At 36.6% G+C, this 22,065-nt stretch overlaps 2 protein-coding genes across 3 annotated transcripts; one reads left to right on the plus strand and one right to left on the minus strand.

The window, feature by feature from the left end:
- The first annotated feature begins 46 nt into the window (after positions 1 to 46).
- On the plus strand, positions 47 to 7,321 carry arpin (actin related protein 2/3 complex inhibitor). 2 transcript variants are annotated; one of them, XM_077568366.1, is made up of 6 exons: positions 47 to 227; positions 1,044 to 1,119; positions 1,609 to 1,741; positions 2,088 to 2,294; positions 3,173 to 3,372; positions 3,481 to 7,321. In XM_077568366.1, the coding sequence occupies exons 1-6, from the start codon at positions 136 to 138 to the stop codon at positions 3,487 to 3,489; spliced, it is 717 nt and encodes a 238-aa protein (XP_077424492.1). In that variant the 5' UTR covers positions 47 to 135; the 3' UTR covers positions 3,490 to 7,321. The 2 variants fall into 2 exon arrangements, with proteins under 2 accessions (XP_077424492.1, XP_077424493.1); XM_077568367.1 differs by having other exon boundaries at positions 48 to 227; positions 3,173 to 3,336; positions 3,481 to 4,505.
- anpeplb (alanyl (membrane) aminopeptidase-like b) lies at positions 5,298 to 21,875 on the minus strand. The gene is made up of 21 exons (XM_077568368.1): positions 21,240 to 21,875; positions 19,265 to 19,407; positions 19,018 to 19,151; positions 17,703 to 17,823; positions 15,779 to 15,933; positions 15,260 to 15,373; positions 14,922 to 15,065; positions 14,768 to 14,833; positions 13,128 to 13,193; positions 12,872 to 13,020; positions 11,921 to 12,000; positions 11,488 to 11,618; positions 11,051 to 11,106; positions 10,774 to 10,921; positions 10,521 to 10,566; positions 10,331 to 10,373; positions 8,251 to 8,367; positions 6,863 to 7,030; positions 6,562 to 6,702; positions 6,086 to 6,149; positions 5,298 to 5,486 (listed from the first exon to the last, which is right to left on the minus strand). The coding sequence occupies exons 1-21, from the start codon at positions 21,842 to 21,844 to the stop codon at positions 5,334 to 5,336; spliced, it is 2,844 nt and encodes a 947-aa protein (XP_077424494.1). The 5' UTR covers positions 21,845 to 21,875; the 3' UTR covers positions 5,298 to 5,333.
- Between the last annotated feature and the right edge of the window lie 190 nt (positions 21,876 to 22,065).

The raw sequence follows: 22,065 nt of genomic DNA on the forward strand, positions 1-22,065 counted from the left end.
GCACTAGTCATGCCCTCCGGTACGTAAAGTGTCAAAACCAAGCGCACCGTTAATGTGGGTGGAACCGGAAATGTCAGTTTCAGGAAAATTACTGACGGGATTTTTTGGAATACTGTATAGAATAATTTGCGGAAAATGAGCCGAATCTATCATAACACATCTTTAGAAAACAAACCAGTACACAATGAGAAGTATGGCAGTGAGTGGTCACCCGGCTCACATGAAAGGTAGGGGAAACCTGTTATAATTAAGTAAATCCGACACATTAATTTTAGTATGGACTAACGATTGCCATTTGCTACAGTATTTCGGCTGATCTAATTGCTTTCCTCTTCTAATGTTCTTGCCGTCGTATCGGCGCAATCCTAGGGGAAAAAAATGTTTTAAAAAACATATATTCGAATCATTAAGGACAGGAAGATCATACGGCATTTGATCTTGGTTGTGATGTGACTGTAGTGTTCACGTCCTCCAGGGGGCATGCGAGCATCCATCCATCCATTTTCTTAACCGCTTAGTCCTCACAAGGGTCGCGGGGAGGCGCTGGAACCTATCCCAGCTGGCTTCGGGCAGTAGCCGGGGTACACCCTGAACTGGTTGCCAGCCAATCCAGGGCACACAGCGACGAACAACCTTCCACACTCACAATCACACCTAGGGACAATTTAGAGTGTTGCATGCGAGCACAATTTGTAGATTGCAATGATTTGACATAATCATTTCCAGGTATGTTGCAAAAACAGCATAATTTAGTGAGATGGTTGACCTGTTATACTGTGAATTTTTATTTTATTATCTTGTTTATTTTTTTTCTACTCATCTAATTTATATTCAGGGAGTTGTTAAGGAGTTTTGCATATGAATGCTTTTAAAATGTAATATTTATTGGTTGATTAAATAAATTTAAAAACAGCACATCTTAAGGAACTGTAATTTATATTAGCTATTGATCTTATCTTTTTATTTAAGTGTCAAAAAAAATTCACTCAAAATGCTGTTTGTATTGAATAAACTTGTGGGTTTTTTCGGGTTTTTTTCTGCAGTGGTCCTGGAGTGATTACTGAAGGAATGCTTGTAGATGTTTCAAGACATGCACTGACTGATGTCAACAATCAGAAGGTACTGCATGTGGACTTAATTGATCACAATACAAAAAACGAGGTTTCCCTTCATCAAGTGCTCAATCAATGCAAACATAGGAAATTTATTTACAGTAGTTGATTCTCTGAAGTGCCTCCTCGACCTTCAAGTGTGAAAATACTCAACTAACAATATCTTTTTGGGGGCTGCCAACATATTTTTCTGTTCTGAATTTTCCCAGATTGTGTCATTACGTAAAAGTAAGGCTAATTTACATACGACCAACCCCACACAGTTTCTCCACCCATGATTTGGCAGCTATGATGGTATTTGTCTCTGGTGATATTTCTTGTGCATGTGTTATATATGCAGAGTCTGGACACTGGTTTGTGTGTAATTCTACAGTCAACAGACCCCTGCCTGTTTTTTTTCTAGTCTGCAAACAAACTTATTGCAAAAATAGTACTCATTGAACCATTTAACACTGTTCAACAAAAATCCCAAAATGTTTTTTATTTTATTTGGCAGGTTCGTTACTATGTGCTGTACATCAAACCTCGACGCATCCATCGGAGGAAGTACGACCCGAGTGGGAACGAGATTGAACCAAACTTCAGTGACACTAGAAAAGTCAACACAGGCTTCCTCATGTCCTCCTACAGTAAGTGAAAACCAACTTTTATTTACTTGATCAAATTCCATCCTGCATTTGTATCGGTCTGCTTTTCCTCATAATGGAATATTTGATTAAATATTTAGTAAATGTGAGGTCTTAAATATAATCTTGAGTGCATCTTAAAAAAGTTTTTTAAAGATTCCTTAAATCTGTAGATACACTGGCAAGTGTACTGTGATACAAAATGTAAGCAGCCTCCTGCAAGCTATTTTCACTTGTAAGAAGGACAGAAATGGAGCGAAGAGCTAAGACTCCAACCCAATTTAAAAAAAAAAGTTAACTTCCTCTAATGTCTACATGTGTGCCTGTGTTTCCGTAAATTTCCATGTAGAGGTGGAAGTTAAAGGGGAGTCAGACATCCTGTCCGGGGAGCAGCTGTCAGCACTGATACGCAAAGCCGATCTGGTGAAAATCACCGACAAGCACAGACCTGCCGGGACGTGGGCCTTCTGGTATCCTGAATGCGAGATGGACAAAACAGAGCTGGAGACAGAAACAGACGTTAGACTCAAGACCAGAGGGAACAGCCCCTTTATATGTGAGTCTGGATTATAATGATGTCATGATGTTCCAATCGGGGTCCAAAGAGAATTTGGGATTGGTTTAGTTGAGGTGACACTGTATGTTAAAAAAAAAACAAAAAAAAAAACAGATGGTGGACAACAGTATAGGGGAAGTCAACCTTAAACAATTCTTGACAATAATATGTTATAAGTGACCTCACCAGTCTAAACGTGACATTCCGATTAATATGACATTTTTGGAATATGAGTTATGCAGCAAAATCCAGCCGTTTTCATCCATCTCAGGGGCCGGCCATTTTGTCACTTGCTGTCCACTGAAGATGACATCACAGTTGCTCAGGGCTCAGGCAACGACCGATCGCAGCTCACCGAAGCTGAACTGTGATTGTTTTTTACCTGGGACCTGAGCAATTGTGATGTCATTTTCACTCGACAGCAAGTGGCAAAATGATATTAATAAAAACTGCTGGATTTTGCTGCTTAACTCATATTCCAATAACGTAATATTAACCAGAATACCATATTTAGACTAGTGGGGCTGCATAGAACATATTATTGTCAATCATTTTTTGGGTTGGGGTTGACTTGACTTCCCCTTTAATGAGCTTTCATTAAAGTGTAAATGAACTCAGGTTATTTTTTATTTTTTTATACTACTTGGGGAGGGTTAAAAGATCGGACTTGATTAGATTAAAACATTCTGTGGTTATTTCTAATTTCAGTAGGATTATGTTCATGGGTTTGCTTTGGATAAAATGATGTATTTAATAAATTATTATTATTTTTTTTAATTTAGTAAAGAAATAAGCCTTAATTATAGATCATTTTGGACTATGTTTGGCCTGGTGGGTATTTTCACCTTTTTCGTTGTTTTTTTTTTTGCTCTTTATAGTCTCCTTAGCCAAAGTAGATGGTGGCACAGTGTCCAAGTGTAACTTTGCTGGAGATCAGAATGCTGGAGCATCGTGGACAGACAAGATTATGGCCAACAAAGCTGGAGCACATGACACCCAGAAGCCTGCGGGTGAAGGAGAGGGATCGCAGGAGGATGAATGGGTGAGGGCAGCATTGGAAATTCAACCTAGTTCAGACGTACGTACGGTGTACATTGCAAGAACAATGTACTGTATATAAGAGGGTAAAAATGTGACATTCTGCATGATTAATATTAAAAAGCTCACTATGTTGTTTCTTTCTCAGGATGACTAAAGAGAAGGCGACATCAGTATTGAGCTCTTGGACCATCTCCAGATTGAACCACCTCAACTTCAGCTTGATGCCATGGATCCGATTTCCTCGGTACCCCCCAGAACACCAAACTTGTTGCACATGTGGCCTTGCCTTGAACTGTTTCTTCAAGCATACGAAATGAGACTGAACTCTTCTTTCGCCTTAGTAAAACTGACAGCGTTATGCTCTGGTTATGATTTGGTCACCGACACGCGCTCTATTATTTCACTTGCTTTGCTACTTTCATGCATATTTGCATCAGTCATGTTGCATTAGAAAGAAAGCTCAAACTCCCAATATACTACATAGGATTGAATTTCTTCCAATAGCGGTTGAGGTAATATATTATGCAACAATAACAAAGATATGACCAAAGAAGGATAGTCATTATCCCGACAATAGCATTTGGCCTGGAATGGGCATGGGAATTCAACCGAAAATTCCCGATGGCCACCTTACCCTGTAAATAATTATTCTGAAAGTAAACTATATTATATAGCTTCAGAATTGGCCTTCACATACCAGAGAACTAAAATTGAAAAGAATGTTATTTTATCTTTATTTTGATTTTTTTTTTAACCTCATGGCTCCATTGACCGCGTGTGCCTGCTGTAATGTATACAACAATTGATAATGCAATGGTTATTAGACTTTACGGTAGATGGTAGAACATTGAGAGCAAATTATTCCCATCCTACGCCAGCTGTGTCTCAGTCAGCTATGTGAAACGTTACACTCCCGAAATCCCCTACTAAAGTAGCTATGCAAATTTACATCCATTTGAAAATCTCAAACAAAAACTCTTGACACTATTAAAAAATATAAAATGCATTAGAGTATGTACAATGAAAATAGTGGGGGGAAAATAGAACAATTACAGATTTAGTTATACAATGACTCCTTTTCAGAACAATAAGACATAAACGTGTATATCAACTTAGTTGGTGATTTATTGCTTTAAAACGAATGGTGTAAAAATAAATGGACATACTGTACTCATTTTTTCCATTTACGGTAATTCAATTATTATTATTTTTTTAACAATTCTTTAATATACCATACATCACTTGTCGGTGAGTAGTCCCAACTTTTCTTGTCATCTTTGACTACATACATACATATTACAAATACACTTTATCCATAAGTGTTTCCCATTTCCAAAATACCATCTATAGCTTTTTTTCCTAATAAAATAATGTAATAAATCTAATAATGTAAACAATAAACATAAACAACAAAACCTGCCATCATTCTTTACATTTCTTTTCTTAACTCAGTGGGTGTTATATGGAATAGATGGCTAAATAAAGACTGATGGTTTGTTTGATGGCTTGTTGGTGTTTTGGAATTGGGCCTTGCCACAACTGTACATTAGAACCCACCACTAGCCATTACTTCCAATATCTTCTGATGCCACTCCATTGTACAGAAGGACTACATTTCAGACATCTACACCAATTAATTGGTCATATGATTACAAAAAACATCTCAGTTATCTCAAATATGTTATGTATTATATAAAACGGTTAAGATTCTGTTCTTCGGCTCTGATATATGTCGAAGCTAGACATGGACTTTGGCAGCGTTCATCTTCCACTTGATTTGGAAGGATATATTATAAATAAATATTGATTACTGTTTTCTGCAGAAAAGAGTACGGCAATCGGCATTTTGCTTACATTCCGTATTGATCTCAGGAAATTGGGTTTTAGAAAAGTGCATCAGTCAGTTTTTGGTCCATTTTGTTGGACTTGTCTTCTGGATTTAGTAGCAGATGAAGGCCTTTCAAAATTGCCTTCAACATCGAATGGGCTAAACAAACGCTACATGTAGTAATCAGTTCTGCTTAGAAACCAGTCCAGTACGGTCTCCTTGTTCTCGCTGACCCACTGGATGTTGACTTTGATCTGCTCAATTGCGTTGTCCACAGTCCCAGAAGCAGCACCAATATCATTCTTTGTGGCAAAAGCCTCCAACTGCAGAGATACACAGGTAAAACATTTTAAATGTAAAAGAGTTACGGCTTTCTAGTCATCAATTTGTGCAAAAGCTTGAACCAAACTGAATATGTAGCAACTGGTGACCGCCAGGAACGTAGTGTAAATTAGTGAAAGGGAAAATGAAGCTTCATGAACCACTTGCGATATATTTTACTCCTCTAGATGGTGCTCTTGGTTTAAAGATAAAAGCTAGTGCAATTGAAATTGATTACATTTCCACTCCATCTTTAAACCAAGTGCAAAAAAACATCACAAGAGATTCATGAAGCTTCATTTTCACATCACTACTGTAAACGTAAAATATTATATATATATATATATATATATATATATATATATATATATATTTTTTTTTAATACCCTTCAGTCCCTTGATGACTTGTTGGTGAGACCCAAAATGAACATGGTTGTTTAATAGTTTGTCACACCATCCAGATTAAAAGAAAAAAAAATAGCTCAATGGAACATCGATAAAAACCATGATGGGAATGACAGCTTCGATTGCGTGACTTATCTTATGATCGAATGTGTTATGATATGTTTGCTTTGACATCACTGCTATAAGGATAAAATACCTGTTCCAGTTCAAACTGTGTCGAGAACCTCCTGCTCACTACCTCGATCAGCTTGGCTCCATCGCTGGGAACAGATAAAATAGAATTGTACCATTGAAACTAATTGTTCTGAAAATGGTCAAGCTTGAATAAACCTTCTCCTGACGTCATTAAGACCACATTACATACATATAAACTGTAATGAATCAGCGCCACTTCCTTGTGGCCGTTATGAAAAAAATAAGTCAAGATAAGCACTGATTACAATTGAAGACCTTTGTACTCGATGACAACTAATTTAAACAAGCCACTGTGGATCATAATCTTTATGGGTTTGTTCAAAGAATGTGCTCACTTCAATGTCTGATGCAAACAGACAACAGCAGGACTAAACTTGTTCCCATCTGTGGCCTTGGACCACCAGATGAACACAGTTTAATGTCTACATTTGGAATCACAGATCCTCAGATGTATTTAAGAATGAAACAAGAACCAACCTCTGACTAACATAGTCCCAATGTGCTTGAATAAAATTCCAGGCTAATCCATGTCCTGCCACATTTGTGGCAATGTAGTTAATAGTCGAAGCAACATCCATCAGTCGTATCTTCTCAGGGTCCAAAGTATACTTCAGGTATCTGCAAGATAAACAAGTCTGTCTTTATTTATTTATTCATCTAGTTGGAATTTACCTTATCTGAAGGCGTAGCCATAATAAAATAATGTTATTAAACCTTTTATCGTTTTTAATAATATGAAACATCAAGTTTGAACATCAGCGCTACTCGTTAGCGTCACCTGCTTAGAAGCCAGGTCTCCTTGGTGCACGACAGCGCTTTACGAAGCTGATCTTTCTCTGAGGTTTTACTGGTGGTCTGGAACTTATTCCAAGCAAACTCCCACTCTTTTGATCCCCCAGCGGCCACAGCTTGGCAGTAGATGACTGACCGCAAGTTGGGGTGAATGCTACGTCACACAAACACACACGTCAAACATGATCACAGTTTCTGAGATGCATTGTTTTCTCATTTCTTCCTACAGATGTTCCGTGAACCCAATACAAGTCAATGGCTGTGATCTGGTTGAGCCTTGAAATGAAAGCCAGTGTTACTTATTTTGTAAAGTCACCAGTAGACCTTGTTTGTTATATTGTTTAGAAAGCAAAAACAACATGTGAATGATAGGTTTTTTGTGTTTTGTTTGTTTGTTTGTTTTTACCCAGTTTTGTCCTATTACACTAAATTCTCAAACGATAAATTGCGCTGACTGTCTACTTACCTACTGGGATGGGCTCAGTTATCTCTTTTAAGTGGAATCATAAATTATACCCCGTAAAGTTGATCTCATGGTTAGGAACACAAAACATATTTCAGAAAAATATGCATCAAAAGCTATGCTAAGCACACTTAGCTTGGGAGATTTTAGCTCCAGAATTGCCTACGAAAGTGTGTTTCACTATTTCTGTGGAAACATTTACAACTTACCAACTTTCTTCATAAGAGAAGAACTATATCTTCTGTTCTCAAAGGTCTGGGATTTATTAGAAAAACTAAAAGTGAATGGCAAGATACATGAAATAGCCTCATAACGGGAGGACTGGCCATCGGGAATTTCAGGGGTTTCCTGAACGGCTAATCCATTTTTGGGGTAGCTTTCAATAGTTTTTCTGATAGCCACAACTTGATATAAACTGAAACTGACATAGTTGAGTTTTCACTGCTCATTATCAATGGTGACAAAAAAAAATTTTGTTTCAAAGCTGTCAGAGTGTGTGATATTAATCTACATGGGTTTATACTGTATGCCAGAACATCCTTATGGCCAGGCTCGATTTTTGTTCATTTTTAGGTTTGAGATGGATAACAAAATGTATCAATTTAACAATGTTTTGCAGTAAAATACACCATTTTGAAGATGGGAGAATTATAGAGAAGGAAAAACATTGTTATTTTTTGTCTGCCTAAAGTAGAGGGTGTCTCAAAAACAAAAGCTTTTTTTGACAGTGAAGCACTGGCCTAAAACTGACATTTACCTTTGCTAAACCTTTGCCGTAGATTAAAGCCAAGAATAACAATTTACATGATTAAGATCACCATGCTGTTAGAGTGTCCTAATCAATCAAATCAATCAAAGAAATAAGTGGGTTGATTTGATAACACATTTTACTGAGCCTAGTGTGTCCATACCTGTTTATGTTGGTATCATTGCTATTCATCCATTTGTCAAACATCCGTGTAGCCATATCTATGCATTCTTGGAGTCCATTGGAACAAGCCAAGTCAATGGCTGTGATCTGGTTGAGCCTTGAAATGAAAGCCAGTGTTACTTCTTTTGTAAAGTCACCAGTAGACCTTGTTTGTTATATTGTTTGGAAAGCAAAAACAACATGTGAATGATAGGTTGTTTTGTTTTGTTTTGTGTTTTGTTTGTTTTTTACCCAGTTTTGTCCTATTACACTAAATTCTCAAATGATAAATTGCGCTGACTGTCTACCTACCTACTGGGATGGGCTCAGTTATCGCTGATGTAATACATTATGTCATTAGCAAAATCAATTCTAAAGTGTACAGAAACATTTTGTCTGCCAATGTAAAGAAAGATAAAAACAAAAATGATTATGGCTCTTTTGTGATGCAGCAAGATAAAGAGCCTAAACACAAACAATTTCAAGGGGGAAAGAAATGGCGAGACTGGAATAATCCATTTCCAGACTTAAACCCAATAGATTATGAATTTTATCTGCCAAAGAGAAGACTCAAAGGAGTAACGTCCAAAATAATAACTAAAAGAGGCCACAGTGAAAGCCTAACGAGCACAGATCTGCTCCATCAAATGAAAAGTGAATGATATGTTATGTATGAAGTACTACCTTCATGAGCGAAAACGCTTTTTTTGTCTTTGCATTACGCAAGCATGGAATTGCCATTGTGGAGGAAACATTTTTGACTGGCGATCACATGCGAACGTACTCGCAAATGTGTTCAAACTCTAGAGGTGGCATTTCCAGGTCCAGAAAGTAAAAACCCTGACACTGTTTGACCTTAGCCCCTGGTGCTTGCTAGCTAGCTAGCTCCCTAGCAGGTAAATGAACACCATGGGAGCTAGCTAACTAGCACCTGAGGCTAAAGCAGAGTTTTTACTTTCTGGACCTTGTTTTGGTACCTCTGTCAAATATACTCATAAGTACATTTGAACACACTGGCGAGTATGTTCAAACGTACTTGTAGGCTAAATGCTACAAACAGCAGATTTTCCCATAATGCCCCGGGTTATTGGCTTGCGCATGCGCCGTTGCGTTACTCGGAAAAAAAATCAAAACCTACATCATGCACTGCAGGCATAACAATAAATCATAAAAGTTACAAATAAACAATTTTTTTTTTAATTAACTTTTCGAACATATTGGGTGAAATGCCCAATTTTTTTTTCACTTGCCCAGGCCCAAATAATACTAATATGCTGTTTGTAGCATTTACCTTACAAGTATACATTCAAACGTACTCGCGAGTATGTTCAAACACATTTGCGAGTATATTTGAACGTACTTGCGAGTATGTTTGAACGTATTTGAGAGTTTGTTTGAATGTACTCGCAAATATGTTCGAATGTACTCGCCAGTCAAAAATCTTTACTCGACATTGGCAGTTCCACGATTCCGTTATTGCATGTCTTTATGGGCTCTTGCTTTTTTTTTTTTTTTTTTTTTTTACACAGAAAGGGTAAGGAAAATCCTTGAGTTACTTATATAACCCTATAAAGCAAAAACGTATCATATTAAATACAAGACATTTTGAAACCTCTATTTCATGAGTATATTATATCCCCCCCATTAAAACCCTGATGTATATGATCTGACACATGCATTGCACGGATAATCCATTAGAGGGCAGTATCACCCAGCTGATAGCTTTTCCAGCGACCTTGCAAGATCATCCCAATTGAGAAAGGAGAGACATGAGAAATGTTCTTTCTGATGTTGGGAAATATTAATATGTTTGATATCACTGTTTATTATGATATATTTTTTTACAGTTATAAATGTACCAATTTAAAGCATTGTGACCGGATGTATCAAAATTACACAAATCAAAAGTCATATGTGGATTCTAAAGGACCAATAAATATTTCATTTACAAAGAATCTGAATTTTCTCTCATATATTTCATGGTTCGGGCTTTATAGGAATAAATATGTATATTCTTGCTAAACTATATACATCAAACAGCAATACAAACAGAAAGTGCAAGGGAAGCATTTGTTCCTTACTGTAAGGAGTGGTCCATTGGAATTTCAGAGCTGAATGTGAAGTCGCTGGAGCTGTATGTGGAGTTGCTGGAGCAATCTGTGGAATTGCTGGAGCAGTCTGTTGAGTTGCTGGAGCAATCTGTGGAATTGCTGGAGCAGTCTGTGGAATTGTTAGAGCTGTCTGTGGAGTTGTTGGAGCTGCCTGTGGAGTTGTAGAAGTAACTGTACAAGTTTTCAACTTGATCCCGAAGATAGGCCTGAGAAAGAAAACAAAAGTCTTACAGAGTGCATGCATGGAAAGGTTCTCAAGCACATTGTTGTACATTTAGTTTGATGTTCATAACCAGCAGAGATTTTTATGTCCTTGGTGAACATATCAGTTACAAAGTCAACATTCTCAAAAACATGACAAATAGTAGTGTCAAGCATAATTAATCTGCTCATAATGTTGTAATGGAACATGCCTGCATGGGTCCATACACCTCGGAGCGGTCAAACATGAGGATAAAGTAGTCAAGATTTCGAACTGCAGATTCCCAGGGTATGTAAGCTTTCTCATTGCGAAGGAACCATGTTGTATTTAGAGCCAGAGTCACATCAACAAGTTCGGCCCTGAAAGAAAAAAATAGCAAAGTGAGTGACTATTTAATTGTGTTGATCTACAGAAAATTCCTCTGTGGAGTCCAATTATGTCAATGTTCTGATTAAAAGATTGAAGAATAATAATAAAATCAGCAATACCTTGCCAAATGAAATGCATCATCAATGAGCTGCCCTCTGTTCATCACTGGAATGTGCTAGACAACAATAAATAAATAAAATAAAAAATATGAGACTGATGTTCAAAACCCTATTGGGTTTTAGTGACAAATGCAATTCAGGCTAAAGTGTCAAATTTTTGGGCAACCATTGTGAGGTCAAAGAGGGACATAAGTAGAAGTTAGTGAACTTGACAGCAGCTACATCAGCTTTGGTATGGTGCCTTGCTCAAGGGTGTTCCAACCAACACTCAATCTATTCATAATATTCCATTTGAAAAGAAAAAGACCTACTGCCCTTTCTGCTCTACAAACTTAATCTAACTCATAACTTTCAAAACAAATTCTAAAGTATGCATGCTACAACAATGCTTACTGGTAGTTCTATTACTGTATTTGGCAGGTTGGCCTCAAACTCACTTCTGGCTTTGATTCCAGCTGGATGAGGAGTTGCTCCCAATTCTCTGGGTTGTAATTGACTCTGTAATATCCAGTGCAATTGACATTTGCAAGGATCCACTCTCCATGCTTAGAAGTGAATATGTCTTGAACTGCTCCAAAGGAGATATTAGTTAATGTTGTATACAGAATATTTAAAAATAAATAAAAAAAAGAGGAAATCATTAAAAATACAAAATATAGTAGAAAGAGGCCAGAAGATAGAATATGCCATATTCTACAACTGACTGCTAAATAAGGTATGCTCAGATTCAAATGGAGAAGATATTTGTTTGTGACTCCGATTGCAGAACAACTATAATTGTTTCTTTCTGAGCGTCACCGTTTTGATTAGGAAAAAGTAAGAAAAAAAAGTGGTTAATTTAAAATGTGTAACAAGTTGCTATTCTCTTACTTGCGCTTCTGCCCTTCAACCAGATGAGAGTAGTTCCTGATGTATTTGACATCACTCGGATTGGGATATGCCACAAAAGACTGAAGAGTGAAAATAACAGACAGTAATCAGTTGAAGTCTTTTCGGGTAGTTAAGTGAGTCAGCTGAACTCGGGCTGTCATGATGTCATTTGCAGATAGAACAATGCAACATTAGAGCTGTGTTTAAAATGTTGCCTTGACAAAGGTTATATGGTTGATCGACACCAACTAAAGTGGTTATACATTTACTATATACATATATCATATACATTTGGCTGAAGAAAATTTTGAAAACCCCATATAATTTTCATTCCACTTCACAATTATGTGCTACTTTATATTGGTCTATTATATAAAATCTCAACAAAATACACTCAAGTCACAAAATGTGGAAAAAAACTTTTAAAGCAGAATGAATACTTTCAACACTGGCTTACTACTTTTCATTGCCATAGTTTTCCATTTTTGCACTGTAAAAAAAAATCATAACATAATTTAAATGTTTATTTTATTGTATTTTACTGATTTTTTTCATTTAATTTAAAAAAATTGACTGATCTTATATAGTGAATGTAAAATAACATGACAACCAACACTGTAATTGTGAAAACACAAAATATTTCTGTTATTTTTGTTTTAACATGTTTTGAAAGATGAATCACATTATTTTTTGTCATATAATGTTATATTACATCAAACACAAATTATTATAAAACCTCTTTTCATAGTTTTTTTTTTTTAAACATGTTTTCTTTTCTTTTTTTACAGCGTGTTAATGAATTTTTTGTACTTCAAGTTAACACGCACTTTCGGTTGAATAAATTCTACCGAGTTGCACGATGTTGGTGGCGTCTGCTCTGTTGTTTGCTAACCATAAGAGTTACAAATGAAGTAATAATCATTTTGCTTGAAAATGTAACACACGACATACCGGGAGTCGAAAGAACTGTTGAAAAGAAAGTGCTTCTGGTAGATCCTGCCATTTGTAGTGTTGATGGTAATGACAGGATATCCAACTTGATTGGTCCATGTGCCCATCACCCTGGCAACATCGGTGTGACCCCCATCCTCAACAACAGCCTGAATGTATGGAACATAAGCGTGTAATATAGATGCTTTTCTTTTGTGTAGGCCTGCTAATGTGAGTTTAAAAACATTTGGGGTTTTGGATGATTTTGTTAACTTACCTTTCGTATCTCACCCCAAAGGTCATACTGGTCAGTGGTTCCAAATTTAAAGTCACTGAGGTAGTTCTGGAAAGATTAAAAAGGGAGGGAAAAAATGGATTAGGTGTTCTTTTTTGTTGGAAGAAAGGTGGAAAATACAAAATATCTGCCAAATATCACCTTTCAGTTTTTATGTGAGGATCAGTAAAAGATGTGCACCGAGCTGACTTCATTAATATATATTTTTTTATATAATCTGTAATTCAGATGCATTCATGAAAGCATTATTCATAAATTACACTTACCTATACCGTAGCATCTCACTTCCAATTGTTCTAGTGACAAACCCTACACTGAAATTTGTTACACTTTTTTTCTTTTGACATTTTTTTGACCCTCACAACCTCCTCAAGTAGGACTAATGTTGTTTCCTTGGTCTGTCGAATTGACTTGACGGAAGTCATTTTAAATAATACAACACTTGAGTCACAGAGGGGAGAAAAAATGAAAGGAGGAAGAAAACAGAGACCTCAGAAGGGATGGATTTCAGAGAACTCTGACAATGAAAATGTTTCTTTTATTATAAATGAAGACAAAAACGCAAAACAGATGTTAGGACATAAAGTGATTATGTTGCTGCCAATGGGCTTACTCATCCTACTATAATTCACTGGACCTGGTGGGCGGACTGGGCAGTATACAGCAAAGCCTACATTTGTCACACCGCGGTGAGGTTGTCTTGTCATTTCCTGTTTTATTTTGAAAATTCTGACTCCTCTCGTTTCAGGTAACTTGTAACTTTGAATAGCCACAGTATTGTTTTAGTTAATGAGTGATTTTCGATTGTAGTTTAGACTTCCTCCCTTTTGGAGCGCCTTTAGTTTAACTTTGAATAGCTTTTGTTTTCTCCCTCTCAACGAGGAACTTTTGTTTTGTTTAATAAAAGCTGCTTTAGCCTCAACCTCTATCTCTGTGTATGGGTTCTAAAACTGCCACGTTGTGTCAACATTTGAAGGATACGCGCTCATAATATTTTGAATTTCCTATATGACTGTATTGCTCATTTGTTACTGTCCTAAACCTGCACTGAAATATTATATAATGTGTCATATTTTCCTAAATTATTGTTATTATTTGTGTTATATTTTCCAATAAAAGTACTTTGCAACAAATATGGTACATGAATATAATATGTCATATTGCATCTCTTTCAGATCCAATTAGTTAATTATTTATTATTTGTAATATTTTTGATACATTAGTCTTATAGTGGTTGCACAGTACAACATTGCTAATAATGAATGTATACAAAAAGGGGAGTACTGTTAATGTCTAAACTTCAGGAAAACTACTAATTTATGACAAAACAAGGCATTTTTTGTAAAGAAACAAGTAAAGAATGTTAAATGTTACTTAACACAGTTCACAAAGTGTTATTGAAAGTGCAAGTAAACTCTAGAATGGATTATTTTCATTAGTGAAAAATTGTTTTGAAATTGGAATTGACTCGTCGACCAGCAACACAGAATTAATGAGGTCATTTTCTTTGTCGAGCCTGAGTGAGTGGAACTTCTTTCTGGCAGGCTAATGGGTCGCGCCACAGAATACAACAATGAAAATGCAATTTATGCTGATTCACGCAAGGGTACATCAACACTTACGTTAATCCCTTTGTCGAAATTTCTTTGCTCCACAGCATCCGCCAGCATCCTCAGCACATTTGCTCCCTACAGCATAAACAAACATACCCAAAGTTCACTTCGTCTTATCAATACATGAGAACATTACTACAGTATTTTCCACATTTGAGTATACCTTGTAGTAGGATATAACATCAAACTTCTCAGTGATCTGTGAAGTGGACTGGATGTTGCTTTGTGGGACACTCAGAGGATGTGAAGAAGCCAATGCGTCGTGCTCAAGTGCTACATGGAGTTCATGCATGATGTACATTTCTCTCTGGGGGAGACAGACAACACAGCACACAATAATGCCTATAAACAAGACTAGTAAGAGGTATCAACTTCTCAAATCAATATAGCACCTTCCATACATCAGAAATGCAACGCAAAGTGCTTTATAGAGATAAAAACAGACAATGGAAATGACTACAAGCATATAAAAATCCATCCCCACATACAAGCTCATCTTACCACTTTAAACGTTGGTTCAACGCCGTCCATTGCCAAGGTTGCCATGTAGGTGGCTAAGCCCTCATTTAGCCAAACTTCACTCCACCATTTCATAGTCACAAGATTTCCAAACCACTGCAAGCACAAGGAGACAGAATTGAACACATACCTAAAGAGAATGAGTTATTACACATGACATGTGCCCATAGTAATTATTACTTGTTATTTTATTTTTATTTCAGAGACTGAAGCGAGCAATAACATAGACCACTGGTGCAAATTGTTTAATAGTACAGAATTTGATTTGTTATTTCATGGTCAAAATTAATGGATTTCATCTGTCAAACTATTATAACTGACAAGACGGCGATCTGCGGGATGAATAGTAGTTTGTGTCACTCATATAGCATCTCCAGTGCTTAGAGCCCAGGCTGACCAGGCACTATAGCTACTTCTGTCAAAGTGTCACTAGGATAACTAGCAGCTTGATTAGAATGAAAAATTACTCATGTGTTTCTTTTTCTTTTCTTTTTTACGAACCTGGTGTGCCAATTCATGTGCAATGAGGTAGGAGATTGTTTCCTTGTGCAATTGGGATGACACTCCCTCTTCATACAGCAAGGCTCCCTCGTCATACGTGATCAGTCCCCAGTTTTCCATCGCTACCGCAGACAAATCTGGCAGTGCAACTTGATCTGAAGGAATGATTAAGCATAATTAACTCATTGACCGCCATTGACGGGTATAGACGTCAAAAATTAATTTGAACTATTTTTATTAGTTTTAATTTTTTCTCTCCACTTTTGTTAACAAGAGTATGAAAACCTAAAACAAAAATATTGTACATTTACAACAGATATAACATGTGATATAACGTGATTAATCGTGAGTTAACTATTGAAATCAAGCGATTAATTAAAAAATATATATAATTATCGCCTGACGCGTTTTAAAAAAAAAAAGAAAGAAAAAATTATAAAAAATCATCAGCATCAGTCGGTTCAAATTTTGAATCGCAATTAATCGCATGACTTCAGTAGTTAACTCACGATTAATCACAAATGTTATATCAATTCTAAATGTACAAGAAACAATTCTAGGTTTTCATACTCTAGTTAACAAAAGTGGGGAAAAAAATTTAAACTAGTAGAAATAGTTCAAATTAATTTTTGACGTTTATAGCCGTCAATGGCAGTGAATGAGTTAACTATCCACAAAGCAATAGTGAGGTTCTTCTTCCAGAAATCCTGTCAAGGCACATACATCGGGGGAAACAAGTTGGGGACATGTGAGTGATGTTTCGAATCTGCATTCTGACCAAATTATATTATTCGGTTTCCTACTTTGTTAAAACACTGTCAGCAATTAATTAATTATTAGGAATAACTAACATGAATGATGCATTCACATAGATGAATATCATGAATTATTAATTACATACAACTAAAGGTGCACTAATTTGAGTAAACGTGTTATTTTAGAAGTGTGCATCAAACTGGTAGCCATTTAACCCCTTTAGACACGCATTTTTTTCTGCTGGGCAAAATTTCTTTCTTTTTTATGTGCGCTGATTTTGATAATTTTCCCCACATAAGAACAACATAGAAATTATTTTTTGAGGTTATCTCATGATTTTAGTTGTTAGAGTGGACGCCAGGATAATATGGCTGTAACGTGTTGTAAACTTACCAAGCTTATATTTTTAACATGAACATCATGCAAATCAACTTGTGATTGTGATTGGTTAGTTAAGATCCAATCATGAGTGTTGACATCATCCAAATGATCAGTTTTATTGGTTTAGGAACGCACATATGTCATGTTCACTGCAACCATCTCTGGGTCTGAAGGGGTTTAAATGAATCAGCATGCAATAAGTAGGAGTAGCTTTCAGTTTCAAAACGGATGGTGATCCCTTGTTTAGAGGCACAAGTGTACAGTATTATAATTTCCGAATAAGAAAAGTGCTTCTTGGATTTTGAAGATTTGATTTGAAGATCTCGAGTTAAGAAAGCTCTTACCAGTAATATTTGTAGTGCTACTGAGATGAAAAGAATTTCAATATGCTAATTGTACAATAAGATAATTGAGAATGAGCTCCAAGGACGAACAGTTTTATAATAACATTTAGATAACATCTTTTACCGCTCCCTCTCTATCAATAAGGATTTTATGATATCGGAAAAAGAAAAACAGAGGCAGGAGTCATCATTGGTTGTTGAGACAGCGGAGCTACATCGCCATGGTTACACGTACTGTATATGCGCAATGTTAAGGCTCAATAAACAGTGAGGGCTCTATTGTGGCATGAAACAAAGCGTTTTCCTGGCCAATCGTAGCGGCCTCCCTCACTCGTTTGCAGATGGAGGCGGGCTCGGGGCACAATACGCCCGATTTCCTCGGGCTTGACATTGCGGAAACAGAAAGAGAATGTTATCCATCAAGACATTGAATACATTCTTACCAAGCTTTTTCAAGTGGTATTTCATTTCAAAGTGTTTCTCATAGAACGTGAGAATCTTTCCGGTAACATTTGCTGCATATTGAGTGTGTCTAGCAGCAGTAGCCTCTGGCCGAGCAAATGTCTGCAAGAGAAATTCATAGAGGGAACAATACGTAAGGTCCAGTTTTGTTTTTATTTTCATCTGAAACATTTGCACACATGGACAAAATTGTTATTGTTGAAGAAAGAAAAGTCAACTTAGTAAAATTCGCTTTGCTTAATTTGTTGAAAATTAACAAAAGAAAACAAGGCACTTTATTTTTGTGGTCCAGCAAAATTAGGCCTATTTGGATTAACCGATTTCCCGTAACTGAACAATGAGTCATAAGCACTAGTGGCACCTATGTTTTTATTTCTTTATGGGAATGGTGCCAACAATTTTGGCCATAAAAGTCACAACAAATGAGTGTAAAGGGCAGCAAAAGATGCTGCCAGTCAGGGCTGGACTGGCACAAAAAAATCGGCCCAGGCATTTTGACTTAGGCCTGCCAGGCTGGCCCAGCCCAGCCTGACTCTTGCCTAACATGTAGTTCTGCCACTGATGTTTATTGATGATGTTTCAGTTTGCTATCCATATTCGAAATTGATTAATGGACTGGTCCTTCTAAATTGCGGGCCAGTAGTAAAATGAAGAAAATAATCATTAAAAAGCACTGCATCTGCCCCAAAAGAGATCGGCCCACCGGGCATCTGCCCTGTATACTAGATGGCCAATCCTGCCCCGCTGCCAGTCAACATAGCAAACATGAACTCAATGTGTCTTACTTTGGTTTGGTTGAATATATAAACACAAAGAAAACACATTACAAGTCTAAACTATAAATTGAAGCAAAAAAGAAAACAAAAACACCGTGCCGCTTTCATGCACTCTTTCTATTTCAATTGAATTTACCATAATTTTGACCTGTTGTGTGGTTTGTTTGTCTAGTAGCAAAAACTATCATCTTGGTTTAATGATAATTTGTTGAAGTCAAACCAGTTTTTTAATGTGTTCAATGTATTCTGCACCGTAGTCAGAAGCTGCTTCAGGTTCTCTCCTGAACAGTAGAGAGTTGTGTCATTGGCGAATAAGACATTTTTTTTATATTTTTGAGACACAACAGATATCATTTATATACAATATAAATAATTTGGGGCCTAGCACAGACCCTTGGGGAACTCCATGAGTGATCTTCAAGTGTTTTGATTGCATATTGTTAAACTGTAAGTACTGATATCTATTATCCAAATAACTTTTCATTCATTTATATGCCACTTAAAATAAAAGCACACTTACTCGGATATACACACGGTCGTGCTCCGATGTGATGGACGTGAACTCTGAAACGGTGAATGCCAACAAGTATGTGGACATTTTTGGTGTGGGATGAAAACGAGTGAATTCCCAGTCGTCGTCAAGTTTTTGATTTTCTGAAAGGGGATAGTGGATGGAAAGTAGATTGCATGAAAATATACATTTAGCCTTGTTTCAAAAACATATTTACCATAGTTACATCAATGCATTCTAAATCTTATTTATTCACCTGCCAGAGCTTCATTTCCAAGTGCATCCATGCTTTTTCTATGAATGATTGTCACATCAAACACAGCTTTCATTTCCGGCTCATCAAAACAAGGAAACACTCTTCTGGCGTCTGTTGGCTGCAGATGTGTACTAGCAAGAAATCTATGAATAAAAAGTTGAGTATTTTCACCATTAAGTACGTCGGGAGTTTGGAGTACAGTAGTGAGTCACATATGTGCAAGTCATGAGCAAGTCTCGAGTCAAGTTTCAAGCAAGTCCCAAGTTACTGTGCACAAAGAAAAAGAAAAAAGAGGCAAGCAAGTAAAGTTATTACTTGGTTCAAGCAAGTCTTAAGTCAAGTCAATTTTGATCAGTTACAACATATATTGCAGTGAAATATTTTTTCACTGATCATGACACAAAAAAAGTACATTGACAGCTCTAGAAATGCAATGAAAGCAAAAAGTATATTTTCAACTCTAAAAATTTAACAACTTAAGAGTATGAAATATAAACATTATATGTACTTATATCATTTAGAAGAATGAAGTGAAGGAGAGAGATTATTTTGTGAATTTTGTAGGATGTTACTTGAAATGAAGTCGAGTAGACATGTATTAGTTGACCGGACCCTGCCAAATCCAATATGGAGTCTGATATCTATGCTGAAATCATATTAAAAATATATTTATATGGTTTCAAAATTATAGTCTCTGTAATGTCTAATATGTATCACTTTATTGTCTTTTCTATTAAATGCATAACTGGCAAGAAGATTAATGAATATTTGACTTTGGTGAAATGGCGGTCAACTCTGTGAAATGATACTCCACGCTCATTGGAAAGCATTGGCCTTTGGATGGTTGCAATTTCATTTGTGAGGAATATTTTTGGGGAAAATGTGATCAAATATTGTTTGACGACTATAAGAATTTGCCTGGTTTGTATGATAAACACAAGCAAAAGCAATACAATACATACAATACAAAAATGAAGCATTGCATTGCCAAAATAAAAGAAATGCCAGGATGTTCGCCGGTGACCATCAAATTATTATACATGTGCTGCTGCATCACTTCGGTGTATAGGATGGCATAGCTTTTAAGATGAAGTTTAGCGTCCAGCATAGCATCAGGTGCTAATTTCGAGATGTGTACCATGGATTTATTATTATATATTTTTTTAAAAAGTACAAGTAAGCATTTTCAGATGTGCAAGTAAAAGCAAGCATGACTAGAATGATGGACACAATGTTTGGAGTCAAACAAAAACAGGAAATAACCATTCAAATCAAGCAAATCCCCCTTTCGGTTTAATTCAACTATTTAGTTTTAGTTGTCAAACTGGAATTGAAATTTTACATTTGTTTGTATTTTTGTCACTTTGAAAAAAAAGAATTTTTGTTTTAAACATATTGGGGGCATCCACTTGCCGTTTTGTATCAAAGCCTGAAATTGAAGCTCGAAAAATCTGTCATTTTTGTTGTAGTGGAAAGAAATAATAAACAAAATGTTTAACACAATGAAGTACCAAGTCCTAATTCTGATGATTCAAATTAATTTACTTGGCTTGAATCCCTCACCTGTAGTTATCTTTTTCTTCTTTTTTTTTTTTCTAATAACCAGAGCAAGGGGCAACCATGCATGTAGCCGCCAAGTACCACATTAGTAACCCACTGCCGTGTTATAAAAATAGGTGACTAATGATGGGACATTATGATTTTCTCACAATCTTAGAGAAGTCATCATTTGAAGAGCTAAAGACTGGCTGAAATTGATTTAAAAAATGCTGCAATTTAATATTGATCCCTAATTATTTTGAGAAATCATGAATATGATAAGTCTATTCACATAAATGAATATCATTACTCATGAATAATAAGGTCACTTGTATTGTATACAGCAACCAAGTGTTCAACATAATGTTTCAAAAAAAAAAAAGTTACATTGAAAGTAATAACTCAACAGATTTATCAATCAAATTCTCTCCCTTACCTCTCTGTGTTTGTATTATCCTCAGAATGGGGAACGCCTTCATCATATGTGCTTACATACAAGGCTTGAAGATTTTGTGATATCTCTCCCTCGAATGCCAGAAACAAGCTGTAGTTCTTTCCAACCTCCAATGCATTCTTTAACTGAATCTCCAAGAAATCACTTTCATCTGTATGATGTATCATGTCAGAGATCTCCATCTTCTTTTTTGTCATTTCGTTCTTCACCAATGGATTATAAACCCTCAAGTCTCGGCTATGGAGGTAAATGCTCCTTGTCTTCTCAACGCAATGAAAACGTACCGATGAGTTACCAGTGAAGAGCATCGTCTGGTTGGGAGTGGTGACATTAACTTCCTCGATGATTTGGGAGTAGAGATGAAGATGGAGAAAAATCTTGTACTTCTCAGGCACAAGATTTGTCGGCAACCGCATGACAGGCGGAGGTGCTAAAGTGGTGGTTGGCACGGTCGGACGTGGCGTCGGGTTCATTGTCGCAATCTGAGTTTTGTAAAAAATGATCATCGTGAGAACGCTGCCAATGACAGACACAGTCAGGATGCCAAAAACAGCGGCGAAGACCATGGACGTGGAGGTCTTCAGCATGGTGGCTGCTGTACCGGGGGTCGGTCCGTTTTGCTTGCCTGGCTGAGTTTAGTATGACAGATCTCTGCAAGTTCGGATCTGCAAAAACTTATCTGCGTCCAAGTAACCGCCCTCTCATAAACAGGGCTTGGCCCTGCTATCCCAAGTCTTGTGTTTGGATTAAGCATTAACCTGGACATTGCATAGGGAGCAAAGAGTAAGTGATTCAGTAGGGATGGTTG

The sequence above is a fragment of the Vanacampus margaritifer genome, chromosome 6 (genome assembly GCF_051991255.1).
Source record: "Vanacampus margaritifer isolate UIUO_Vmar chromosome 6, RoL_Vmar_1.0, whole genome shotgun sequence".
In the NCBI taxonomy this organism is placed as follows: domain Eukaryota; kingdom Metazoa; phylum Chordata; class Actinopteri; order Syngnathiformes; family Syngnathidae; genus Vanacampus; species Vanacampus margaritifer.